The 27,559-nt window shown below is 39.4% G+C and overlaps 1 protein-coding gene across 2 annotated transcripts in view; it reads right to left on the bottom strand.

Moving 5' to 3' along the window:
* rnf150a (ring finger protein 150a) overlaps positions 1-27,559 on the bottom strand; it is a 105,223-nt gene that overhangs the window by 40,311 nt on the left and 37,353 nt on the right. For both annotated transcript variants that reach the window (XM_080194059.1, XM_080194068.1), the window contains exon 2: positions 16,503-16,753. In XM_080194059.1, coding sequence (XP_080050185.1) covers positions 16,503-16,753 — 251 coding nt within the window. The remainder of the gene's footprint in view (positions 1-16,502; positions 16,754-27,559) is intronic.

Genomic DNA, 27,559 nt, shown 5'->3' with positions numbered 1-27,559 from the left:
TACGTGAACAGCATAAAAATGTGATTTATACTTTTTAGATTAGGCTTCCTCTTTAGTTGCATGTTATCATTCTGAATGAAGCTAAATTTTAAAAAGCAAAAGATTAGGGCTATGTACCTAAAAAACCTAATTTACTTTGAGAAAGACATGGACCACACAAACTCATTTTTATGCAGGCTAGTAAGGTTAAAAAAAGGATGTTGGCTTTATGACTAACAGGTCTATTCAACATCACAAAATCAAACAATTTGATATGCTCAGATTTTGTTTTACCTATGAAAGCAGTATTTTTGTTTCCTCTTTTTGCTAGTTATGAACTGAAATGAGCTAAATTGTCAATATTATCCCAAAAAGCTGGACAGGTGGGTAATCCAGGAGGCAGAGAAATACTTTTGCAGCAGCTAGTGAGAAAATACTTCATTGTGGTTAGATAGTAGAGGTTTCATTTTGGGCTTCTATTGTTGTTATATATTGGCACTTGATGCCCAAAGTGAAGAATTTGCTGCCAAAAACAAAAAATATTTATAGAAGACTAACTACTCATCACATGTTAGTATTTATTTGGTCATTAATTAGTATTAATATTAACCAAGTATATTTCTACAGCCGCATTTATCTGAGACATTAAGTATTTTCAAAACTCTGCCAAATGTTTACACACCACCAGTGTGTGCAAGTAAAACAGCCAATACAAATTTGAAGCATATGCCATTCTGAAATCTAATACTAATCAAATACATTTGACATCAGAGGGTTTGTACAACACTTTTGTTTCAATGTGTGCAAACATTGGTATTGTTTCCTCTAACCTATATCATTGCAGCTTGGTGTTAGTTACATCACACCACTCAATTTCACTGTAATGTTAGACCATCTGAGGTTTGTGCCTTAATGTCCAGATGGCATATACAGCAACTTAAAGCAATCCAAATGTTACACGTGTTGGTTAGCTAAGAAACACATGCACATCAACAATGTGTATTCACATTACACAATTATTGTAATAAAACATCCCAAAGTGTCACAGAGACATGAGAATACAAAATGCGATACCTAGCCACATAAGGAGATATTTGGCAGGAGATCAAAAGCTTTGTTAAAATAAAGTAGGTTTTAATGAGTGTCTTAAAAGAGGAAAATAGAAATTGAAATATCATAAACCTTCAAAAAATATCAAAACCTTTTGGAATTTTATCAATTTAGTCACTGGACATTCAACAAATGCATGTTTCTCGTGCACATTCATCCCAAAGAATACCTTCTTCTTTCACACTGCAGGATTTCATAGAATCATAAAATCCTACAGTGCAGAAAGAGGCCATTCGGCCCATTCCCACAATCCCATCCAGACCCTATCCCCACAACCCCATGCATTTACCCTAGCTAGCCCTTCTGACAGAAAGGGGCAATTTAAATGGCCAATCCACCTAACCCACACATCCTTGGACTGTGAAAGGAAACTGGAGCACCTGGAGGAAACCCCTATGGACACGGGGAGAATGTGCAAAGTCCAACACAGACAGTGACCCAAACTGGGTTCAAACCCAGGTCCCTGGCACTGTGAGGCAGCAGTGCTAACCATGCCGCAATATCTGTAGAAATGAATCCTATTTATTTAGCTTTTTTAGTTATCTATTTGATTAATTAATCTATTTGAAAACGATGGACAGGAAAAGATCAGCTCGGTCATGGAACAGGGAAATTTCCTACGTGTAATAAAGGAAGAAAGGGACAAAGGAAACATGAGAGCAGGTAACATAATTCTATAGTGGAGTGCATTTCCTTCTTGCTTTGCTTCATAGAATTTTTGGATCTTAAGTGCCAACTTTCACAATCACATGCAACATAATGCATTCTCCAAATACAAGAGAAGACATTTATTTCACATTTTCTGCTCATCTAATATCTTTTTCATTCAAGTTATGAAAGGAGTGACCATTTCCTCTGCGGATAATCCAATGTTTGCTAGAACAAAGAATTAATACACAGTGCTAATGCGCACTTTCCCAGGTTGGTTGCATGTCAAACAGTGAATAAATGACACAATTAACTTTTTGGAGGCTGATGTGTCATTTGAAGGCCAATTTCTGGACCAACTGAAAAGAGATTTGTTCTAATTGCTCTATACACAGCTACTATTAAGTTCTTTAGAATGCAGTTAAAATAATAACTTTTGAAAAAATATATATAAATATTGGTATACATAGCAGATAGTATTTTACTTTTAAGTACTGCCAGCTTATGTACCTGTCCTTTATCATTTTTTATCCTATCTAATATTGTTAATGTTGCTGCAGGGTTTGTTCAGTCTGCTGGTAAGGGTCCTGTGTGAGGTTAACGAGATATAAACATGGCAAACAGTTGAAGAGGCAGTCATAGAGGATACAAAGAAAAAATGAGCAATATAAATGTATTCTCTGTAAACAAAATGTCTGTTTTGATCAGATGGCCAAAGTTACAAAAACTGATTAAATCGCACCACATAAAAATCAATCTTATCTAATGCAGTAATACATAAGAACATAAGAAATAGGAGCAGGAGTAGGCCATCTGGCCCTTCGAGCCTGCCCCGCCATTCAATAAGATCATGGCTGATCTGTCGTGGCTCAGTTCCACATTCCCGCCCTCTCCCCATAACCCTTAATCCCCTCTCTTATCAAAAACCCATCAACCCGCATCTTAAAAATATTTAGCGAGGCAGCCTCCACCACCCCAATGGGCAGAGAATTCCAGAGATTCACCACCCTTTGAGTGAAGAAGTTCCTCCTCAACTCCGTTCTAAACCGCCCCCCCCCCCTTTATCTTGAGGCTGTGCCCCCTAGTCCTACTGTCCTTTCTGAGCGGGAAGAGCCTCTCCACCTCTATCCTATCCATCCCATTCATCATCTTATACGTCTCAATGAGATCTCCCCTCATTCTTCTAAACTCTAACGAGTACAAGCCTAGTTTATTCAGCCTCTCCTCATAGCTCAACCCCCTCAACTCCGGCATCAACCTAGTAAACCTCCTCTGCACTCCCTCCAAGGCCAAAATATCCTTGCGTAAGTACGGCGCCCAAAACTGCACACAGTACTCCAGCTGCGGTCTCACCAATGCCCTATACAGCCGCAGCAAGACCTCCCTACTTTTATATTCAATCCCCCTCGCTATGAAGGCCAGCATTCCATTCACCTTCCTGACCACCTGCTGTACCTGCAAGCTGGGTTTTTGCGACTCATGCACAAGGACCCCGAGGTCCCTCTGCACTGTCGCCTGCTGCAGTTTTTCTCCACGCAAGTAATAATCCTTCCTACCATTATTCCTACCAAAGTGGACCACCTCGCACTTGCCAACATTAAATTCCATTTGCCAGTTCCTGGCCCATTCGCCCAGCCTATCTAGATCCTTCTGCAGACTCTCCACACCCTCCGTGCAATTTGCCGTTCCACCAATCTTGGTGTCATCAGCAAATTTCGACACCATACACTCGGTTCCCTCCTCCAGATCATCTATATAAATGGTAAATAGCTGAGGCCCCAGCACTGAACAGTAATGTTCAGTTCCCAGTCATTCCTTTGTTTTTTATAGCTATTTCATAAATTTACAGCCAAGCAGTCAATTTAGGAAGTTTGGTTTCGAAGTTTGGTTTGGCCAGACTAGAGGGAGAAAAGGATTGATCCAAAAATTGTACTCAGAAGTTAAGTGACTTTAAAATTGTTACACACTTAAAATCAAATTTTACTCAAGCAAAATAATTGCAACAAGTCATTCACCTTTGGAGGTAACAGTGTGATGTTTCTCATTAACACGGTTTTATGCTTTCAAGTTATACAGGTTTCAAATTTAATACAGATTAAATTGTGGAAGGTGCAATTATCCCAAGTGAATATATGTCAGCAAGTGAAGTGTATTTTACTCAATATATTATAGCTTAAATAGTTTAGCAATTTTCTTTTAAATGTGAAGGGCACTGTGACAGCACACATGACTTCATACAAAGCATAGATTGTTGCGACACATGGACTCAGCAGGCTGCCTGCTTGGAGTGTGTCAAGTTAGTTGGTGGCCTATCAAGGCACGATAATGGGACATTGCTTGGGTCTCCTACTATGATCAACATGATTCTCTCCATATGGATGGGACAATTGTGCAGAGCTGTACCGCAGAATTTGGAATAGTTGGTGGTGGGAAGGCAGCTACTTAACAGCGTAACCAGCTGTGCTATTAACATATTCGAGGTCAGGTTGGAATTTCTTCTGTTATGAAAGATTGTTGATTAGATTAGCAACATTTCTGCTTTCAAAAGAGAATGAGGCAGCCAACTAGTAAGATTTTTGCATTTTTTGTGAAGTTACAGCAGATTTCTTATCAAAAGGATTTGCTTTTAAGGCAAGTTAGGATTTCTTTGAGTGCTAGAAACTGATTTGCAATAGTTGACATTTATCACACTGTTAATGAGATATTTAGACTGGAATGAATAAGTCTTAACTTCAAAGGCAAGTTTAGTTTGTAATAACTGAGCAAATATAACAACTTCATGCAGTCAATGTATTTCAGGCAGACAAGCACTATTTTCACAAAGCTAATGGCCAAGCAGCACAACTCACTCAGCAACCTCTGGATATTTGATCTTAAATGTGCACCAGCCCCTCACATGGAGCCGATGTAAAATGCACAGATAAATAAGGACATGAGCCATTAGTCTCACCAGGTGGCTATGGTTCTGAATGTTGCAGGGGGAACATCCCAAGAATGAAAGAACAGGATTATAATTGGCTGTTTCACTAGGTTTTTTTTGTCCTTTCCCTATCCTTCTGCTCAATTCTGCATGCTGAGCTCCTTACTTGACTAGAGTGTTCCACTGATTGAACCGCAGAAGTATATAGCACAAGAAATGTTGTGACAATGCAAAGATCCTTACTGGAAATATTTAATATTTATCTCCGAAGCCCACGAGCTTCAAATATTTACCACGTTTTCCCTTAAAAGATAGAAACGGTCCCTGCTCAACCAGTTCCTAAAACAAAGCAATGTATGACTCACTGACTATATGCATAAAGACATCTCTGCTAACCTCCCTTTTCAAAATCCTAATGAGAATTTTAAATTAGACCTTTATTACTGCCTTCCCTGGTTCACCATCAACCCTAAAATAGAAATCAAACCATTGTTTTAAATTCATTTCTCTCAAACATTTTCACTCTACTGAAGCTGGTCCCAATTTTGCAAGTTCCCTTATAATTAACATTTTCTATCAATGACATAATCCTATTGAATGCTAGACTATATGACGTTTAATAGCCTATCTTAAATGGCATGCAGTAGAGTACTTTGTGTTCTAAATATTTTGTAAAAAATAAATAACCTTTTTATTCTTGTACATTCTGTCCCTATTTATAAAAGCCAAAGGTGTTACTGGTTTTTAAATAGCTTTATTTCCCTGTAGGTAAACTTTCATGGATTGAGTAACCAATTTGCTGTCTCTGTTCATCACATCTTTCAAATATATACTAACGTTTGTTTTATCTTTGAAAATGCACTACACCATAAGCATGTTTATTAAATTGCATCCATTAACTATTTACCTATTCCTCTAATATATCTATACCCTCATAAAGACTTTAGAGACCCTTCATTGTTTGCCAAGCCTGTTTTTGCACTCACTGACAAATTATGTTGCCCTATAGCGAAGTCTAAATCAACTAAATACAAGATCAGTAATGTACCTCACACTGATCTACAGAATACACACTTGCAACCTTTCTCTCATTCACCCAATCTTTTTGCTTATATAACCATCTGAGACTAAAACAGACTGTTCCTAACCCTGATGTTATATCTGACCGAGATAAATATCAAACCACATTTCTGCACTAACAGTGGTGATTTCCACCTTTGTAACATCACCCAACTTTCCTCTGTCTCAGTTCAGCTGCTGCAGAAACCCATTCATGCTTTGTTACTTCTACATTTGACAATTCTAAAATAGGCCTGAGTGAGGTCCCACATTCAAATTTCTGTAAACTTGAGGTCATCCAACACTGCTAGTCCCAACCATCTTTAGCTGCTTCATCCATGGCCTTCCTCACATTGTAAGGTCAGAAATTGGGATGTTTGCTAATAATTGCACAATGTTCAGCACAATTCGTGACTCCTCAGATACCATATCCAAATGCAACATGACCTCAATATTATCCGGGCTTGGACCGACAAGTGGCAAGTAACATCCATGCCATGAAAGTGCCAGGTAATGAATGACCAGCCCCAAGAGAGAATCTAACCATCACCTAATGACATTGCCATTGCTGAATCCTCCACTATCAACATTTTGGGATTTACCATTAGCCAGGAAGTGTACTAGGCTAGCCATATAAATACTGTGGCCAAAAGAGCAGGTCACAGGCTGGGAGTCCAATAATGAGTAACTCATTTCCTGACTCTCCAAAGCCTGCAAAGCACAGTTCAGATGTAATGGAATACTCACCACTTGCCTAGAAAAGGGCAGTTCTAAAAACACTCATGAAGGTCGACACTGTCTAGGACAAAGCAGTCCATTTGATTGGCATCCCTTCCACACTAATGAACAGTGCCCACCAACAAACAGTGGCAGCAATGTGCTCTATGAAATGCACTACAGGAACTTACTAAGACTCTTTAGGCAGCACCTACCAAACATCCTGACTTGGATATGTATCATTATTCCTTCACTGTCATTGGGTCAAAATCCAGAACTCCCTCCCTAATAGCACCGTGGGTGTATGGGATGCAGCAATTCAAGAAAGCATCTTTCTACCACTTTGTCCAACACAATTAGGGGTGGGCAATAAATGCTGGATTAGCACAACCTGTAAAAATTGATTTATAAACCCATGTTCTTACTTGCATCAAGTCCTGCTGCCCATCATATCTGTGTTTGTTGGTCTACATTGGCTTACGATCAAGCAATACCTTGATTTTAAAATTCTCATCCTGGCTTTGAAACCTCCTTGGACAAATAAATTAACTTTAACCTTTTTTTTCCCTCGTGGTTACAAGGTTAATAATTGTTGCCCCTCCCATTAAATTATAGAGAGGCTTTAAGGACAGAAGAGCAAGGTCCAGCATGTCAGTTTCTGCCGCCTCTCTTTTTCACGAGGTTCTTCACTGAATCTCCTACATCACAGCACAAAAAGGAGGGGAAGGGGAAGGGCTTTGCTTTCAACTGCCTAAACCCTAAGCTAAGGAATCCCTTCCACATGCCTCACTGCCTCTCTCCCTTCCTTTAAGACACTGCTTAAAACCATCCTCTTCAACCTTGCTTTTGGCCATCTGCACTAATATTACCATATGTGGCATGTCTAATTTTGTTTTGCAATGCCCATGTGAAATGACTTGAGGCATTTTATTCATTAAAGATATGAGATAAATATAAGTTGTTGTATACTTAACTTGCAAGCCTTTTGAGATAACTTATGAAAAGCCATCTTAATTACTATTTATTGTATTTCCTTTATCTGTTCACTGGCCACTTTTTTCAAAAACATGTTGTGGGTTTTGTTCTCCAGTTCTTGCTGCATACTGCACTAAATTTAAGTCTCGACGTGTTGCCCCATCTTGAGGTTTGGGGCCTCTTTTATGCTAGTTTTAATACTTGGCAGGCTCATTATAGGCAATGGAGAATATTAGTACTGAGGACTGGAGCCCTTTATAATGTGCTTTGGAAGAACGCCAACATCAGAAGAATTTTGTTCCATTCCACACATTACCATCCTCTTGGTCTTGGGCTGAATTTTTTCAAATAATGGGAAAACTACACCTACGTTGGGTGAACTAACATTGGCATTATTTGCTCAACCTCCACCCTCTACATATAATTATCATTGTGGTGCACAAATTGGCAAAGAGATTCTGAAGATTATATGTTTTTGCTGACTTAGAACACTGCACTCTCTGTGCAACCAATGTACGTCTAATTGTTACTAATTTTGTGCTGTGATATAGGAGATTCAGTGAAGAACCTCGTGAAAAAGAGAGGCAGCAGAAACTGACATGCTGGATCTCGCTCTTCTGTCCTTAAAGCCTCTCTATAATTTAGTGGGAGGGTCAACAATTATTAACCTTGTGACCACTAGGGAAAAAAAGGTTGAAGTTAATTTATTTGTCCAAGGAGGTTTACATTAACAATGCAGTGAAGTTTCTGTGAAAATCCCCTAGTTGCCACACTCCGGCGCCTGTTTGGGTACACTGAGGGAGAATTTAGCATGGCCAATCCACCTAACCAGCACGTCCTTGGACTGTGGGGGGAAACCAGACCCTGAGAGAAAACCCAGGCAGACATAGGGAGAACATGCAAATTCCACACAGACAGTGACCCAAGCTGGGAATTGAACCCGTGTCCTTGGTGCTGTGAGCTAGCAGTGCTAATCACTGTGACACCGTGTTGCCCCAAGCAATAGAAACATGGTGAAATACAACTAATGTACCAACAATACATTAACCCAAGAGATACTGTCAAAGTAATGGTGTGGCTAAAAACACTGACTACCATTTATTTGCAAATACCACAGCAGCTTCGCAAAAGCAGATGCATGATTAAATACAGAAAAAGAATAGTTGCTGGTGGAGTTCCACTCTGCACTTGTGAACATGGTATCTCATCTCAGGCTTCCCAATAAAGTATACCATAAGACCATAAGATACAGGAGCAGAATTAGGCCACTCAGCCCAGAGTCTGCTCCACCATTCAATTGTGACTGATATTTTTCTCATCCTCATTTTCCTGCCTTTTCCCCATAACCCCTGATCCCCTTATTAGTCAAGTACATATCTATCTCTGTCTTAAAGACACTCCATGACCTGGCCTCCACAACCTTCTGCAGCAAAGAGTTCCATAGATTCACTACTCTCTGGCTGAAGAAATTCCTCCTCGTCTCCATTTTAAAGGATCATCTCTTTTAGCCTGAAGTTGTGCCCTCTGGTTCTGGTTTTTCCTACTAGTGGAAACATCCTCTCCACATCCATTCTATCCAGGCCTTGCAGTATCATGTAAGTTTCAATAAGATTCCCCCTCATCCTTCTAAACTCCGAGTATAGACCCAGAGTCCTCAACTGACAAGCTCTTCATTCCAGGGATCGTTCTTGTGAATCTCCTTTGGATCCTTCCCAAGGCCAGCACATCTCATGGAACCCAAAACTTCTCACAATACCCCAAATGGAGTCTGACCAGAGCCTTATACCGCCTCAGAAATACATCCGCACTCTTGTATTTTAGCCCTCTCGACATGAATGCTAACATTGCATTTGCCTTCCTAACTATCTACTGAACCTGCATGTTAACCTTAACAGCATCTTGAACAATGACTCCCGAGTCCCTTTCTGATTTCCTAAGCATTTTCCCATTTAGAAAATAATCTATGCCTCCATTCCTCCTTCCAAAGTGCATAACCTCACTCTTTTCCACATTGTATTCCATCTGCCACTGCTTTGCCCACTCTCCTAACCTGTCCAAGTCCTTCTGCAGCCCCCGCTGCTTCCTCAATACCAACTGCCCTTCTACAGATCTTTTCATCTGCAAACTTTGCAACAGTGCCTTCAGTTTCTTCCTCCAAATCGTTAATGTATGTTGTGAAAAGTTGTGGTCCCAGCACTGATCCCTGAGGCACACCACTAGTCACCAGCTGCCATCCTGAAAAAGACCCCTTTATCCTCACTCTCTGCCTTCTGCCAGTCAGCCAATCCTCTATCCATGCTAGGATCTTATCCTTAACACAATGGGCACTTAACTTATTTAACTATATCCTATGCAGCGCCTTGTCAAAGGTCTTCTGGAAATCTAAATAAATCACATCCACTGGTTCTCTTTTATCTGACTTCCTCGTTACCTCCTCAAAGAACTCTTAACAGATCTGTCAGGCATGACCTCCCCTTGACAAAGCCATGCTGACAAGGTCCTACTTTATCATGCACTTCCAAGTATTCTGCATTCCCATCTTTAATCCTGACTATACACACCATAGAAAGTTATGCCAAGTTATTTCAAGTATCCTTTTAATGACCTGATCAGTGATAATTATTCAATTTATTTTACAAAGTGCATTTAACGTAACAAATCATCCCAAGCACTCACTCCAGCATTGTAAAACAATGGAGCTCCAGATTGAGGTGTATAAAATTATGAAGGACATAGAGTAGATAAGGAGAGAGGTCAATAACCAGGGGGGCATAGGTTTACAGAAATGGGCAGGAATTATAGGAAAATCTTTTTCACCCAGAGGATGGTGGGAATCTGGAACTCATTCCCTAAAAGGGTGGTCACAGTGAGAAGTCTCACAAAACCAGGATAAAGTCCAGCAGGTTTATTTGGTAGCACAAGCTTTCCGAGTGCTGCTCCTTCATCAGGTGAGTGGAGAATTAGGTTCACAAACAAGGCATATATAGATACAGACTAAACTGCAAGAGAATGGTTGGAATGCGAGTCTTTACAATGAAGTACAGACAATGCGAGTGGAAAGAGGGGGGTGGGGTTAAGCAAAGGTTGAATTGTCTCAAGCCAGGACAGATAGGAAGATTTTGCAAGTCCCGGCAAATCGTGAGGGTTGCAGGTAGTGTGACATGAACCCAAGATCCTGGTTGGGACCGTCCTCATGTGTGCAGAACTTGGCTATCAGTTTCTGCTCGGTGATTCTGTGTTGTCGTATATCGTGAAGGCCGCCTTGGAGAACGCTTACCCAAAGATCAGAAGCTGAATGCCCTTGACTGCTGAAGTGTTCCCCGACAAGAAGGGAACACTCTTGCCTGGTGACTGTTGAACGGTGTCCACTCATCCTTTGTCGTAGCATCTGCATAGTCTCATTGATGAGAACATACCATGTTCCTTTCCTGCAGCATAACAGATAGACAACATTTTCCAAGTCGCATGAGTATGTGCTGTGTACCTGGTGGATGGTGTTCTCATGTGAGATGATGGCATCCGTGTCAATGATTTGGCATGAACTGCAGAGGTTGCTGTGGTAGGGTTGTGTGGTGTCGTGGTCACTGTTCTCCTGAAGGCTGGATAGTTTGCTGCAGACAATGGTTTGTTTGAGGTTCTGCGGTTGTTTGAAGGCAAGTGGTGGGGGTGTGGGGATGGCCTTGGCGAGATGTTCGTCTTCATCGATGACAATGTGAAGGCTCTGAAGATGATGTCGTAGCTTCTCCTCTCCGGGGAAGAACTGGATGTTGGTCGTGTCCCATACTTGTTGTCTGAAGAGGTCGGTGCGATTTTTCACTGTGGCACGTCGGAACTGTCAATGGATGAGTCAAGTGCCTTATCCTATTCTTACGAAGGGGTAGAGGAGGGAACTGTCATAACACTTGAGAAGCATTTGGATGAGCACACGAAATGCCATAGCATATAAGACTACGGACAAATGAAAAATGGGATTAGAAATGATAGGTGCTTAATGGCTAGCAAAGACACAATGGGCCAAAGAACTTCTTTCTGTGCTGTATGACTCGATGACTATGACAAAACCACGTAGAAGATATTAGGTCTGATGACCCAATATGACCAAAAGAGCTGAACTCAAAAGGGTAGGTGAGTGACTGTCTTTGATATCAAAGCTGCATCTGAGCGAGTGTGGCATCAAACACTCTTAGCAAAACTAGAGTCAATGTGTCAGGGGGAAAAATCTCTCATGGTTGTTGGAGGCCAATTATCTCAGTCCCAGGACCTCACTGCAGATAACTGCACAATGTTCGGCATCATTTGCAACTGCCCAGATACTGAAGCATTCCATATGCAGCAAGACTCAGCGATATTCAAGCTTGGACTGATAAGTGGCAAATAATGTTTGCGCCGCACAATGACCATCTCCAACAAGAGAAATTCTAACCCATCTCCCCTTGACATTCAATGGCATTACTATTGTTGAATCCCCCACTAACATCGTTCTGGGGTTACTATTAACCAGAAACTGAACAAGCGACCTAAGAACTGCATGTGCAAGAACAGGTCATTGACTGGGAATTTTGAAGCAGATAACTCACCTCCTGTCCACCAGCCACAAGACACAAGTCAGGAGTGTGGTGACAATTCTCCATTTGCCTGGATGAGTGCAACTATAACACTCAAACAATATCAAAAGACAAAGCAGTCCACCTGACCAGCACTAACGTGAACATTCACTCCCTCTAACATCAATACACAGTGGCAGCAGTGTGCACTACATATAAAACACACTGCAAACACTCACCAATTCTCATTCTACAGCATCTTCCAAACCCACAACCTCAGATACCTTGAAGGGCAAGGACAGCACTTGCAATGGGAACACCACCAGCTTTGAGTTCCTTTCCAACTGCACACCTTCCTGACTTGAAGCTTTATTACTATTCCTTCACTGTCACTGGGTCAAAGTTAAGTTAGGCTTGGATCATGTAGAGAGCCTTGTCTTGTCAACTTGGATCGGGAATGTCTCAACTTGTTGAGACTCTGAATTGGACTTGATTTGATTGAATTGGAATAAAAACAATTAAAAAACACTGTGGGCATGTCTATGCCACAGACTGCAGAGGTTCACCAACACATTTTCAAGGACAACTGGGGATGGGCAGAAAACGCTGGCCTTGCCACCAATGCCCACTTCCCATGAAAGAATATAAAAAAAATGTAACCAGCATGTTTGAGATCTTATTTCATAATTTCAGCCATTTTACTGGGAAAATACAAGTCCCCTCCATTTATAACTGTTATTGTGGTACAAAAATTCGCAGGATTCTGGAAACCCACACCTTTTGCCCAACTCTGCACCATGTGACAACTTGAGATACAAGATGTAAACATACAACTTACTTCAGTTGAGCTCAATAGCCCAATGCAATCTATCAGCAGTTTGTCATTAGTCTGAGTATGCTACACAAGAGAAAAATGTGAAGACGAAGCTCTTCTGGGCCTTTTTTAAAAAAATCATCACTTCTAATCAGTTTGATAACGAGCAGTTTAAAAAAACTTTTCGAACTCACTGTCAAACGGTAACCCTGCCAGGGTTTTAACTGCTGAATATTTAAAATTCCTGATTAAACTACATTGGAGACAATAATACATGTTAATTGTGCAGATTATTTATAGCTCTCCTTCCTGATTAGTTCAATAAGGTGATTGGCATGGCAATTTGGCAGAATGTTCACATTTCACATTTCTAATTGTTGAGACTCAGAATTATTTTTAGTGTTGTGAACATTTAAAAAATCATCAACTTTCAAAGTACAGTATCATTAAAAGGAAAAGAAAATTGAGTCTACTTCACCGAGCTGTTGAAGCCTAATTATAGATGGTACATTAGTTCAGAAGTAGGGTTGATCAATTTGCATAGATACAAAATTTTTAATCTTTTGAAAAGTTAATCCTGAAAAGTTAACCACCTTTCTGGAGATTATAGCAGAACCTTGATTATATTAATTAATAAACTAGATTCCCAAGATGTTTATACTTGAATCTCTGTCTAAATTACTGACATTGAAAATTGATAAAAGTTTATTACTGCAGCCTATTTGAACTTTTGAACATTATAAAAATTAAAGTAAAATGGTAAAATCTCAATGATCAAATTTGCAGGTAATGTTAATTGTCACATCCTCATGTTTTGCTATGTTACAATTGCATACAGGGTGCCATAAATCAGCTCTGATAAAAGGCAGAAGCCTCAATTTGAGCCCTGCCTAACCAATGTGAATAGTACAGATGAAGGTTCAAATGGGGACTAATGCACTACCTTTTGTGCTTTAACAAAACCATTTTCAATGTGCCAAGGCACCTCAAAAATATCCAATTCTAATGCTGTGTCTTAAACCTTCTGAATATGGGTATCATCATTTAATTAAATCAACTTTTGTTCCAAATTTTAAAACAGGAGATGATATTGAGTTTTACATTGAAAAATATATACTGTTTTCTCATATCAGTATGGTAGGTCGCAAAGATGATAATATGGTAAAATGTACTACCCTTGCAGCCTACTATCTGAACTCTGAAACGATCACAGACTATGAAATAATTTAGGAAATAGATTCCCAACTCAAAGACACATAACAAATGTATCTGGAAAGCAAAGCTATAATAGACTACAAACACTGCCATTTAAAATTAATGGATAGATTCCTAGAAATACATTCAAATAGGTACTCACTTCGATCATTTCATAACCTCATGAGCACAAGCAAGCCACCAAACCATTAAGAGACTTGATGCCTCATGCTGTCTTATGTACAAACTGCTCAGTGAGCCAGCTACTCAGCCCTCCTGAAAAGGCAAGCGAAGAGGTCATTTCTTAAAAGTAAAAAATGTGAAAACCATCAGATCATGGGTTTTCAATGTAGTGAAGTGGACCATAAGAATATTCACCACTGGTCTCCTTTCAAATTTTGCAGTGCAAATCTGGTGGTCACTTCAACTGTGAGCACTGATAGAGATAGGTTGATGTATTAACTTCACTGAATCAAGATGAATGAGGCACACATAAACGGTAAGAGATAAACTGGCTACTCAACAGAAACAGTGCATGACAGCCGAATAAAAGACTACCATTACATAAAACAAAGTTGCCTCCACCTAGGAGCTGTGGATGAACACACAAGTATCCATAGCCAGAAGATGGCTGGAATATTTCAACCACACAGGGTTCAGAGAAATAGAAGGTTATTCATTCTCCTGTTGTTTGATTTTTTTAAAAGCAAATGATGGGCATACCAAGGAGGTTTCAAAGCAGCAATTCAGGGAGGGTGTAACTGGGATAGCACAAGGCTAACCCGACTGGTCCACTGCAAATAATCACAACAGCTATTGACGGAAAAATATTTCCCACATGTGCAGAAACTCAGAGGAAAAGGGCTATTTCAGACACACCTGATTTGGGGTGAACCAAGTCAGAAGGGCAAAGTCTTCACTAATGCTCATACAAGACAGACTCCACATCAGGAGAGCGGGGAGAGGGGAGCGGGTAAGAGAAAGATTTTTTTTGGACCGTACTTTCCATTTCATTATTCCATACATTATAACACTCCCAAATTTAAGTCATTGTCCACACCGTGACAACACGATACTACGTAGTCTAGTGGCTACGATGTGGCAATGCATGCTGACAAAGCCAACACACAGCAGCAAGAATCTTCTGTAATTTAACATTATATAACCTTGTAACAACATCATTGCACCACCAACATGCATTATGCGTAATGCAGATAGAGGTGGCTCACTTTATGATAAATGTTCTGAGATGGGTTGAGCATTCAATGCATTTTGAATTAGAATACAGGAACCATGTGTAATAAGGAAGCTGCTAAGACATTCAGAAGGAGCCAGCAAAAATCTTAACATCAATCAAACAACAAAACTGAGAAAATCTAACTGAAAAATCTCTAGATGGTAATATTATTTTAGTGTTCATGAGCTGCAAATTCAGTGATTTCCTTCATCCACACTGAGTAATCTCCACATCTATTTATATAGTGCACAAGGTGTCTATTTTTAACTAACATTTCCCATGGCGAATTGAAAAACAGGTTCCCTTGTAATGCCATGCAGTCAGTCATGGTAAATATGCATAGGTCGAGTTACAATTAGACATTAAACCGTGCATTGTAAGTAACTTTCTCTTGGATGCAGTCCAAAACTTATAAGAAAATCAATGACTTTGAAATCCTAATCTGGGGTGCTTTTGAGGATTTCTCGTAATGAATTCTACATTTAAAAAAAATCTATAATCTATTTTAAGTATCTTCAATGTTTCTGCATTCAAGAGAAGTCAATCTGTAAATTGTATTCACAAAACACAATGCCTCCCCCCATCCTGCTTACCTCAATACTGACAGCAGTGACTTCAAATTACTGGACTTCATGCTCTGTTAATTTCTTCCTTAAAGATCAAACTACCTCCCTCCCTTCTCTTAATTTCTTGCTTAAAACTCCATCTCCTTGACCAAAACTTTTGGCTACCACATTTAATGCCTCCAGTTTGGTTAATATAATCATATAGAGGGCCATACATGCTGGATCCTTTGATCAATCCCATGACCTTGCTCTTTCGCCCGTGTCTGCGTGGGTTTCCTCAGTCCAAAGGAGTGCAGGTTAGGTGGATCGGCCATGCTAAATTCCCCTTCAGTATGCCCGAATAGGCACCGGAGTGTGAGGACTAGGAGATTTTCACGTAACTTCATTGCAGTGTTAATGTAAGCCTATTTGTGACTAATAAATGAACTTTAATAAATGCTTTTTTTCCCTGCAACATGGAACTTTTCCTCTATTTTAAAATGGATATCCAATTCTTCTTGAATGGTTACTATTGAATTCACTTCCATCACTCTTTCAAGCAGTGCATTCAGATCACAACATCTCTTTTAAAGACAACTACAAATGCAGACAACTACAAATGCCAAGCTGCTGTTACTATTATCATCCTGAGGACAAATGACACACATGTTCAAAGATCAATTTTCAATATGTAAAGTTGTCAAAATAAAACAAATAGTCAACAATTCTGTTAAAATCAAAGGATTAAAAATAGTCTTACCTGGTTTCGGTCGCGAGCATTTGCATATCTGAATCTCTGGATATAGTAGAAAACTAACCAGGCCAGCGAAATGATCATTAACACAATGAACGAGATCGATACAAATACAACGGAGGTACGGCTGACATATTTTTGTAAATTACGTGTTCCAATTGTTATGTACATCATTATGGTGATATTCCTTTCAAGTAGGCTCATAATCTCACGACCTTTCAGTTCAGGAATCATAATAGCTACAATGTCTCCTGTATCTGCAAAACAGAAAATGAGAAAAAAATTACTAAAATTAAATTGCGAATGCAATTTACAGAATTGCTTTTTTCTTTCTAGGTGACACAATGAACAGTCATTTTGAAGTCTAGATAATGGCAATTATCATTCTGATTTTCAAAATTCACCACAATGTCTGTAACATTAACATGTTAGAACAGCTAGCAATTTACTTGTTAAATTGGTCAGTATCCTCATGTTTTGAAGCAGGATTTATGAAGGTTGCAACTGTGGCTCTTAAAAGTGATAATCATGGTGCTAAAAGTTGTAATCATTGGGCTTTCCTCAATTTTCAGTTATAAAACCAATATTTTTTGGTCAGTAAGGGATCTGGTATGCATAGAAATAGGCTTCCCAATCACTAAACCAAATTACTGGGAAATCACGTGTTTTTCAGAGCTGGAATGAACATACGATCTCTGTTGTGACACACATGATTTGCCTCTCAGGTTAGCAAAAATGTTTCTTCTTTCCCAGTATGGATCAGAGTACTGGTGAAGCTTAAAAACTAAAATTCGGCAACTTACTAACATAAGGCAATGGCAAACTGCAAGATTTTGGTTTCTCTTTTTGTCCCCACACCAATATCTCTGCAAGCTGTTGCCGATTTTAGTTGGCCCTAATTGTGGTTATCTTAACAGACCATGATTTACAGGAGTACATAAATCAGTAATAAGTAAAACAGCGGATCCTAGTAACTGAATTACACTTCAAGATCTCACCAATAAAACAACAACACTCTGGAGTATTGAAGATCTATCTGACTCAGAGACTGGATTACTGAGTACATCATGGAGGGTTGATCAAGTTTCGATCTTCCGCCCCTGACATGTTAACTCGGAGCCAACTCCAATCCCATTTAGATTGATTCAAGGTAAGTTTTTTTTGGTCATTACCCAAAGACGTGTCTAGCAAAATCAGTCTACAGGTAAGCATGGTTCCACATTAGATAGATGATCAAATAGACCTAGGGATGAACACTGACTAACCACTAGAATTCTCCTGCTCTTCTTCAAATACTTTCATTTAAACCACTACGTTGTTCCAACAGGGAAAAAAGATTCTCCACCAAATCTCAGAGCATCCAACCATTTGGCACTCCCTCAGTACTACACTGGTATTTGAGCCTAGATTATGTGCGCAAATCACTGAAGTTGGGAATATCTTGTAAGCTATTCACTCAAAAGGTAAGGGTGTCAACACTGAGCCAAATAAAATATTGAGGAAAATGGCATTCCTCTTCTCTGATTATAATAATATCTTGACTTGTCCAACATCAGCAGAAATTTCCTCCCATTAAATGTGGAGCAGACCAATGCCACAAACTCCTTCCCTAGCACTGACTCCATGCCTTTCCCTGGCCAATTTCTGAGGTTGAACCTCACTATTCTCAACCTTAGTATCCTAATCAACAACAAACTGATCATAATTGGCAATCAGCTGCTTCCTTCTCCATAATATCACCGTCTCCATGCTTTCCTCAGCTCATCCACTGCTAAGCCCTTCAGCCATGTCTTTGTTTCCTCTAGACACAACTGTTTGATTGCCCTCTGTAAACATGAGCTCATCCAAACTTCTGCTGTATGCACCATAACTTGTGCCAAGTCCAGTAGCCCACTGCCCACATTCACTCACCTAATTAGGTTCCTGGTTCAGCAATGTCTCAATTTATCCTTCATCCTTCCCATCTCCATAAATGCCACCAGCCATAAAACCACCCAAGATGTCTGCACTCCTCTAATTATGGCTTCTTGTATATTTCTAATTTCCTTTGCTCCACTATTGGCAACCATGCCTTTTAGTGCAATGATCTTAAGCCTTGAAATTCATTCTCTGCCTCTCTATATCTCTTTCATCCTTTAAGACACTCCTTAAAACCTCCCAAACTTTGGGACACCACAATATCGCTAAGTGGCTCCATGTCAAATTTTGTTTGATAATCATTACTGCAAATTGCCTCAAGATATTTGACTACGTAAAGGCATTACATAAATAAAAATTGTTGTTACTGTTCAAGTTATCATGTTCAAAAGCTACTGAGTTGACAGTGTCGATGGTCATATTTTCTGTGCTGCAAAAAGGTTAAATATGCCACACTTAAACTGACTAAAGCAGATCCTTGTTATGTATATAGAATATACACATAAGCACATGAAAGTAGCTGAGACATTGCCACAAAATACACATTGTCTACCATGTTAATCTGCCAAAATAAAACATCCAAAACAGTTGAAATGGAGAGGTGCTCACCTTAAATGGTATAAACATATTTTGCTCAATGTTAACATATTTACTCCATGAAAATATGAAAATGGATAACCAGAAAATATTTCTCAAGCTATTTATTTTTTACTGCAATTGATCTTTAAACACTCGCTTTTAATTGAAAGCTGTTCATGCCTACAAATCCAACTCAAATACACAATTATGTAATATTATGTCAAACACAGAAATCCTGCTAAAATAATTATTGAGATCAGTGCAATTGTAGCTACATTTTTCTTGCATTATAAAAATAAACTAGCTCTGAATAGAAGGCAGAGTGCTGTTATGTACATAGCCTTTCTTAATAGTGTAAAATGTATTAATAAATTAAATCACATGACAAAGAGAAAATAACTTCTAGAGTCACGTCATGGTATGTTACCTTCCAATTCAGAATGGCAACTGGTTAAGAATTATTGAATTTCTACAGACCTTATCATACTTGTGCAGATCAATTCATGAAACAAGGAAATTCTTGTTGTGTGTCTGCATCGGCACCATTGTTCCTCCATCTTGTGCAATTTCCATACTGACCACTTTTCCTTTTGTTGCTGATGGTGCAGCGTTCAAAATTGTCCACAGTGTTATAATCATCATCATCATAGAATCCCTACAGTTCAGAAGGCGGCCATTTGGCCCATCAAATCTGAACCAACCACAATCCCACCCAGGCACTATTCTCACAACCCCACATATTTATCCTGCTAATCTGTTGGAGATCAACTTGGTCAACCTGCTATAAATGTCTCCCAGTTTTGTGCACCAAATGATTCAGGTAACGCTGCGACACACATGCTTAGGTATATGGTAGTTCACCCCCAAAATATGCCAAAATCGAGCTCACCACACAAGACATACTTGGGAAGTCATATTATCCAGTACTTGCATTAATATAGTACTTTTCACAGCCACTAGACTTGTCAAAGCATTTTATAGCCAATTAGCACTTTACAGCCAATGAAGTACTTATAAATTGTAGTCACTGTTCTAATGTAGGAAATGTGCCAACTAATTACTGTTACAAAAAGCAATGTGATCATGACCAGAACATCTATTTTTGTAATGTTGATTGAAGGATAAATATTGGCTAAGACATAGGGGTAATTCCTCTGCTCCTCTTCAAAATAGCACCATGGGAGGTAGATGGGACATCAGTTTATGGATTCATCAGAAAGCTGACACCTCCATCAGTGTAGCAATCCCTCAGTACTGCACTAGAATGTCTGTCTTGATTTTTGTGTTCAAGTCCTGGAGTGGCACTGGTACCCAGAATATTGGTAGGCCAGAGTGCTGACAATTAAGTCATGGTTCAAATTTGTTGTAAGCAGAACTGTGCTTTTAGTAACACTGCTTCAATGATATTTCACACTTCACCACAGTATTGCATGTATACTGATTCTGAAATGCTGTGGGTAAAGCTTGTCAGGCTCTTTTACATAATGGGCCAAAATGGGTGGGGGGTTGCAGTTAGTCTTGTGCCATGATTGCTGGAAATATGATTGCTAACACTGCCAATTGGGGATTCACAACTTTGGTAACAGGCGGGGACAGTTGTTTTGTCTCCTTAGCCAATGAACAGTTGGCAAAGCTCTGAATTGATTAGCATGGATATCTGATCATTTTAAAAAAAAATTACTGGCATTTCATAGCATTAACCTCCATCAAGCACTTTTCATTGTGTTCTAGTTATTTTCTTTCAGTTCTATCGCTTTGTTGCATTCCCTAAAGTATCTAATTTGTGAGATTATATAGCATGTGCAAAACAATCATCTACTGATAATCAATTTTGAACTGAAAGGTCAGTGAAATCATATGTTGGAGTACTGGCAAGGTCCTTAAGTCACAAAATAACAACTGTAACCCTCTGCTGTGAATCTAATTTGTTTTTATAGCACATATGAAGCAAGCTTTTGACACACATGGGAAGGTTAATGATAAATTCCAGTATTTGAGGGTCTAATAGCAGAGTGGCACAAATAGATCAGCAATTTGTGAAGATTTGTATCTCAGCACTTTGTTTCCTCACCAGAAATTGTGGGGCATGCTGTATATCAAGAACTTGCAGAACATTCTGGGCCATTCACCCAAGTTTCATAAGAGATAGACTACAAGATAAACTGTTTAGTTAGCGTGCAACTTGATACCATGTTTCCTCAGTCTGTCAAGTAGGGGATAGGCAACAAAAACAGGATATAGGCATTGCAAGCAAGGAAATCATTCAATCATCAAAAATAGACATCTGCTAGATAGTTAACACATATTCATGTTAGATTCACCGGAACTGAGACTACATTAACTATTCAGTGAAAACACAAAGTCACCTGCTTGGAATGACTTCAATCAACTTCCACAGATTTTCGAATGGCTTACTACAATTTTAATCAAACAACAGATGGTGTCTTTTGATTGAAAGTAGTTTGTTTCATTGATTGATGGGGGCTGGTAATGGTGTTCAGGCTTCCAACTGAAGTACATTTCCTGCTTGGTGCGAATTCCAACTAGTGCCATATTTTTATAATGTAGTTCCTCATGTCAATTCCATTGATTCGACTTATTGTCACATTTATTGATACACAGTAAAAAGTATTGTTTCTTGCGTGCTACACAGACAAAACATATCATGCACAGAGAAGGAAAGAAAAAGTTGCAGAATGCAGTGTTATAGTCATAGCTAGAGTGTAGAGAACGATCAACTTAATGCAGGGTAGGTCCATTCAAAAGTCTGATGGCAGCAGGAAAGATGTCATTGAGTCAGTTGGTACCTGCCCTCAGACTTTAGTATCTTTTACCCAACAGAAGAAGGTGGAACAGAGCATGTCTAGGAAGTACCCTCTCCTTTCATTCTCTATATACAGTATGCTTTGTCTGTATAGCATGCAAGAAACAATACTTTTCACTGTATACCAATAGACGTAACAATAATAAATCAGATCAACAGAGTTAATTCTCAATCTGGCCACAGTGCTGCTCCTCAGTTCTCTAATATTCCCCGAGCCGAAAAGCTCACTGACTAAATCAGAAGAGGAGCTGGTTGATGTTCACATTAAACCTTTCATCCTTCGGTATCTGATGCATCAAACATGCTAAGAATAGTAAGGGGGTTTTGCAGTGGCTCCTAAGAAAAGCCAAGAAGATCTGAGCCACAAATTGCGCCCTGCACCAAGAACTGTCTCCATTGAATGTATTGCACTGATCTTTTAAAACTGTAATGAGGAAAGGCATGATTTCCAACAGGTTAGATAGGATTATGTTTGAAACACACAAATACACCAATATTTCACTCTGCTTTAAAACATGCAACTACAATATATTAACACTAAGTAGGCCTTAAAACCAATTGAATTTGTCCAGAAAGGAAACAGGACATTGCGTGTGAACCATCATCATTAAATTTCTTTGGAAAGTATGTTTACGAATAATTGGTCCATCAGAGACATTCCCATTGGATGTAAATTCAATAATTTATTGCTGCTCTACTCATTATTTGCTCATTATTTTTAAGTTATAAATAAATATTAATTGCTTTGCAAAGGTTCTGATCCATGTTCAACATCACCAATTGATAGTTAAGCACAAAATTATGATGAATCCATTAAACTTTACAAGATCACGGTTGATCCTTGCACCGATGTGGACAGTGCTTGGGAGTTGAATCAAGTCTTGAGTACAAATTAGCTGAATGCTCTTCAACCTGTTACAGGCAGCGAAAATACAACCAAAATGTGTAAATAACATTTTTTTCTAAGCACAGTAACCAATTCAGTGATATATTAGTTTGCAAATATTTCTTTTGAGCAAGTAGTCAAATATTGGGGGAGGAACAAGGGAAACACCCAAAATAGTTGATAGAAATTCAATTCCAAATTCATCTAAAAGCGTTCTAGCTACAAGGAGAGGAGTGGGAGAAAAATTGCTTTTGGAAACAATATGAAAGATTCAGTGTATACTGGGGAGTAGAGAATCCACAAGGTCTGTGGATTACTTTACAAAATGTGCAAGATGGGGAGTATAAAAAAGATGTACTAAAATAGCAACGTGATCCATTATCTCAACAGGTAGGCAGCAATAAATGCAACTCTGTATCCTTTGCACAGTTAAACATGCAGAGAGCACAGATTTTCAAGACTAAAAATATAAATAGTGATATTAAATATTTAAATACCACCTACATGCAGTTCCAAATCTATACACTTCATCAGCTAATGAAAAATGTTGCCTTAAAACCATTTGTACAAACATGAGGAAAAGACAGGCATATTTGGATAAAATATTCCAGATTGAAAAATACTTCAAAATGCAGGTATTAATATAAAATCTGTGACTATTACTAGCTTTTAATGAAAACTAATTAAGTATATTCATTCTCAGTCATTAATTTGACGTTTGCTCAACTGTTCACACTATGTGCAGTTAAGCGTATGTTTTATCATTGGGGGGAGGTTCAAAGGAGACACGAGGGGCAAGTTTTTTTCTACAGCGAGTGGTGGGTGCCTGAAACACGCTGCCAGGGAAGGAGGCAGAGGCAGATACAATAGGGGTATCTAAGGGGCTTTTAGATAAACATATGAATATGCAAGGGATAGAAAGATGTGGACCCAAGGCAAGCAGAAGGGATTAGTTTAATTTGGAGTCATGTTCAGCACAACATCGTGGACCAAATGACCTGTTCCTGTGCTGTACTGTTCTATATGCAAGAGTTCGTATTGAGCTACATGGAGGTCCAGGAGAGCTTACCTGGCTGAGTAAAAATTCAGCATTGAAGGCAGGTGAAGGTAACTAAATTTGAACCAAAGACCAATTTACTCGTTATTTACCCAAATTGGTGATGCAACAAATATCAAAAGCATGTCACAGACTTAAATTTAACATTGTATGTAAATCAACAAAATAGTACTGTCCCAGGTGAGATTTGCACAGCAGTATTTTTTTTTGCTCAAATTGCAAAAACAAATGAATCACAACAGCCACAAATCCTGTGTTTTGGAAAACTCACTCAAGTAGCATTATTGCACACATTTAGCATAATTGTGCACAAATAAAAAAGGCGTGATCACTTTGCTGGGATTATGCTATAGGCCTCCAAACAGTCAAAGGCAGATAGAGGTGCAAATATGCAAGCCAATTACAGAGAGGGTGAGAGGATTAGGGTTAAAGTAGTAAAAGAGACTTCAACTTCACCAATATTAACTGGAATCTTGTTTGTGTGAAAGAATTAGACAAGATGGAGTTTTTAAAGTGCATCCAGAAGAGATTTTTTGTGCTAGTACCTTGATAATCCTACTAGAGATGGGATAGTGTTAGACCTAATCCTAAGGAATGAAGCTGGGTAAGTGGTTGAAGCGTTAGTGGGTGAGCATTTTGAGGATAGTGACTGTAACTCTAAGTTTCAAAGTCATTATGAAAAAGCATAAGGATAGTGCAGAATCTGAACTGGGGAAAGACTAAGGCTCTGGCAAACATCAACTGTGCTACTTTCATCAATATATTTTGTTACCTTTTTAAAACAAAACTCAATTAAATTAGTTAGTCAGGATCTCCCATCAACAGGTCCATGCTGATTACCTCTGATCAATCCTTGCCTTTCCAGCTTTTGATTAATCCTGTCCCTCAGAATTTTTTCTAATGATTTCCCAACCACTGACAGACTGACTGGCCTGTAATTACCTTCCTCCCTGCCTCTCTTCTTTAATAAAGGGACCACATTGGCTATCCTCCAATCATCCAGGCACTTCACCTGAGGCCAGCAAAGATTTAAATATCTCTGTCAGGGCCCCTTCAATTTCCTCCCTTGCCTTCCATGACAGCCTGGTATACATCTCATCAGCCCTGGAGACTTATGTACCTTTATGCCCACTAAGACATCTAATGCTTTCTCCTTATTAATCTTAACATGCTCAGGAACTTCACCGTCCCAACTGAAATCTCCAACTATAATGTATTTCTCAGTGAATATAGATGAAAATATTCATTTAAGACCTTGCTCATGACCTCTGGCTCCATGCACAGATTGTCTCTTTAGTCTTGAATGGGCCCCACTCATTCCTTTGTCATTCTCTTGCACTTAATGTACTTACACAATGCCTTGGGGTTTTCTCTAATCTTATCTGCCAATGATATTTCGTGGCCCCTCTTTTCCCTCCTAAATCCTTTTTAAGCACACCCTACACTCTCACTGCTGAAAGATCCCCACCGTTTTTAGTGTTCTATATCTATCATATGCTTCTTTTTTTATCCCTTGACATCCAGAGTTCTCTTCACTCTTAGAATAAGCCATTAGCCCTGAACACTCATGCACAGTTGGTGTTTTATAAGGCCTTTGACAAGGTCCCACATAGAAAGGCGATCCAAAAGGTTAGAGCCCATGAGGTCCAAGGCAAGTTGGCAAATTGGATCCAACAATGGCTTATCAATTGGAGGCAAAGGGTGATGGTGAGGGCTGCTTTTGTGATTGGAAGCCTGTCACCAGCAGTATATCTACTAAATGCAGTGAGTGCAGACATCATGGAAAAAGGGTTCTGTGTATGCTTAGGAGCGATGTGAAATAGACTAACTATACTCGACTGACTCAGACCTTGTTAAAGGTCTTAACGATATGCCATATGCTTACTGAAGGAGAGATTCTGCTTCAGAACATATGTCATCCTGTATTACTTCAAGAGTTGCAGAATACCGATTCATGAATCCTTCAGTACAGTGACTCATCTATAAAGTGTAATTTGTTTCAGTGCTTTGACTAATGGTCCCATTATGCTTACTTCCCAAGTGGGATCACTCAATGACTTCTCTGGAAAGTGCAGGGGAAAACAGGGAAAAGAGAAGAAAAGAAATAAAGCCCGACTGATTTTAGAATTTCCCCAGGTTAAACCAGAGGTGCTGATCAAGTTGAAAAGCTTTCACCACAGGATACCAAACATGAGAGAACAAAATACTATTCAAGGTAAAACCATTCAGAGGTGAAAAATGTTTATCCACCATTCAAAATTCAAACTCCAAACAAGGTTCAAAACAATCCGCTCCAAAAATCTAAGTCCCTCACAAACAAACAAGGGTCAACACTGTGAAGTTTTAAATCCACCACAAGACGCAGCTTTGTGTCAACAGGATTCATAAACATCTTGGGCAGGATTTTCCACATAACCTGTTGTGACAGATGGTGGCCATTGGTTTGCAATGAGATCTTCTGGTCCCACTGCTGTCAGCAGGGGCTCCCTCGCTACTAGGAAACCAGCAGCAGGGGTGCACTGCCTGCAGGATTGGAAGATCCAACCAGTGCAAATGACTGGAAAATTCTAGCCTTAAGTCTACTCCTTATTTTAATCAGTACTTTCCCATAAACTATAAGAGCACAGAAGCAAAGTACTGTGGGTGCTGGATATTTGAACTTAAAACAGAAAATGTTGAAAATTCTCTGTAGATCCAAAAACATTTGTGGAGAGAATACTTCAGCTCCGAGATCTTTCATCAGAGCACAGTTGTTGATTTGCCCCTCAGGATGCTACTTTTTCACAAAACAAGCTCCCGCCAGATCTCAACCTGCTGATTTTGAAACTCCCATACCTATGATTATTGTTGACCTGCCTCTGACTTTGAATTACAGCAGGAGCCAAGTTGGGTGCAAGAAGAAATGATGGCTCTTGAATATCTCAATGTTGGAAGATGTAGAATCGGCACCAACGGCCGGGGAAGGGGGAAGTGCGCATGTGCATACATGATAGTTACAAGCAGAAAAGGCTGAAGACGGTTAGAGATGGGATTGTGAATTGGGCAATTTTACTATTGTGGTTTCCATTTTGCCAGAGCTCACAAGACCATTTATTGGGCTTTACGAGTGAGGATAAAATAGTCTCTGGGAATCTGACAGATCAAGACTGTCATACATTCATGGTCGGAATATGGCTGCTGGTAAACAGGCGAAGTACCAGAGGAATGGAGAGTAGCTAATATTGGTTCCTCTGTTTAAGAAGGGCACAGGAGACAATTTGGCAAATTATAGACCTGTGAGCCTTACATCAGTGGTGGGGTAATTATTGGAGAAGATTCGTAAGGATAGAATGTACTCACATCTGGAACAGAATAGGCTTATCAGTGATTGGCAACATGATTTTGTGAAGGGGAGATTGTGTCTTACAAACTTGATTGAGTTCTTTGAGAAAGTGACAAGAAAAATTGACTAGGGCAGGGAAGTGGATGTTGTATACACGGACTTTAGTAAAACCTTCGATAAGGTTCCTCATGGTAGGCTGATATCAAAGGTGAGTCATATGGGAACCAAGGTGAGCTGGTAAAATGAATGCAAAACTGGCTTAGGCATAGAAAGCAGAGAGTAGCGGTAGAAGGGTGCTCAATGCTGGGACCTCCGTTGTTTGTAATTTGGAGGAAATGTCGGTGGTCTGTTTAGTAAATTTGCAGATGATACAAAAAACTGGGGGAGTAACAGATAATGAGGAGGATCGTCAGAGGATCTCGCAGGATATAAATTGGCTGAAGACCTGGGCCGAAAGATGGCACATGGGATTTAACCC

Source organism: Carcharhinus amblyrhynchos, chromosome 1 (assembly GCF_965287045.1).
Source record: "Carcharhinus amblyrhynchos chromosome 1, sCarAmb.v2.hapA, whole genome shotgun sequence".
In the NCBI taxonomy this organism is placed as follows: Eukaryota; Metazoa; Chordata; class Chondrichthyes; order Carcharhiniformes; family Carcharhinidae; genus Carcharhinus; species Carcharhinus amblyrhynchos.
This window is presented reverse-complemented; position numbering and strand designations above follow the sequence as displayed.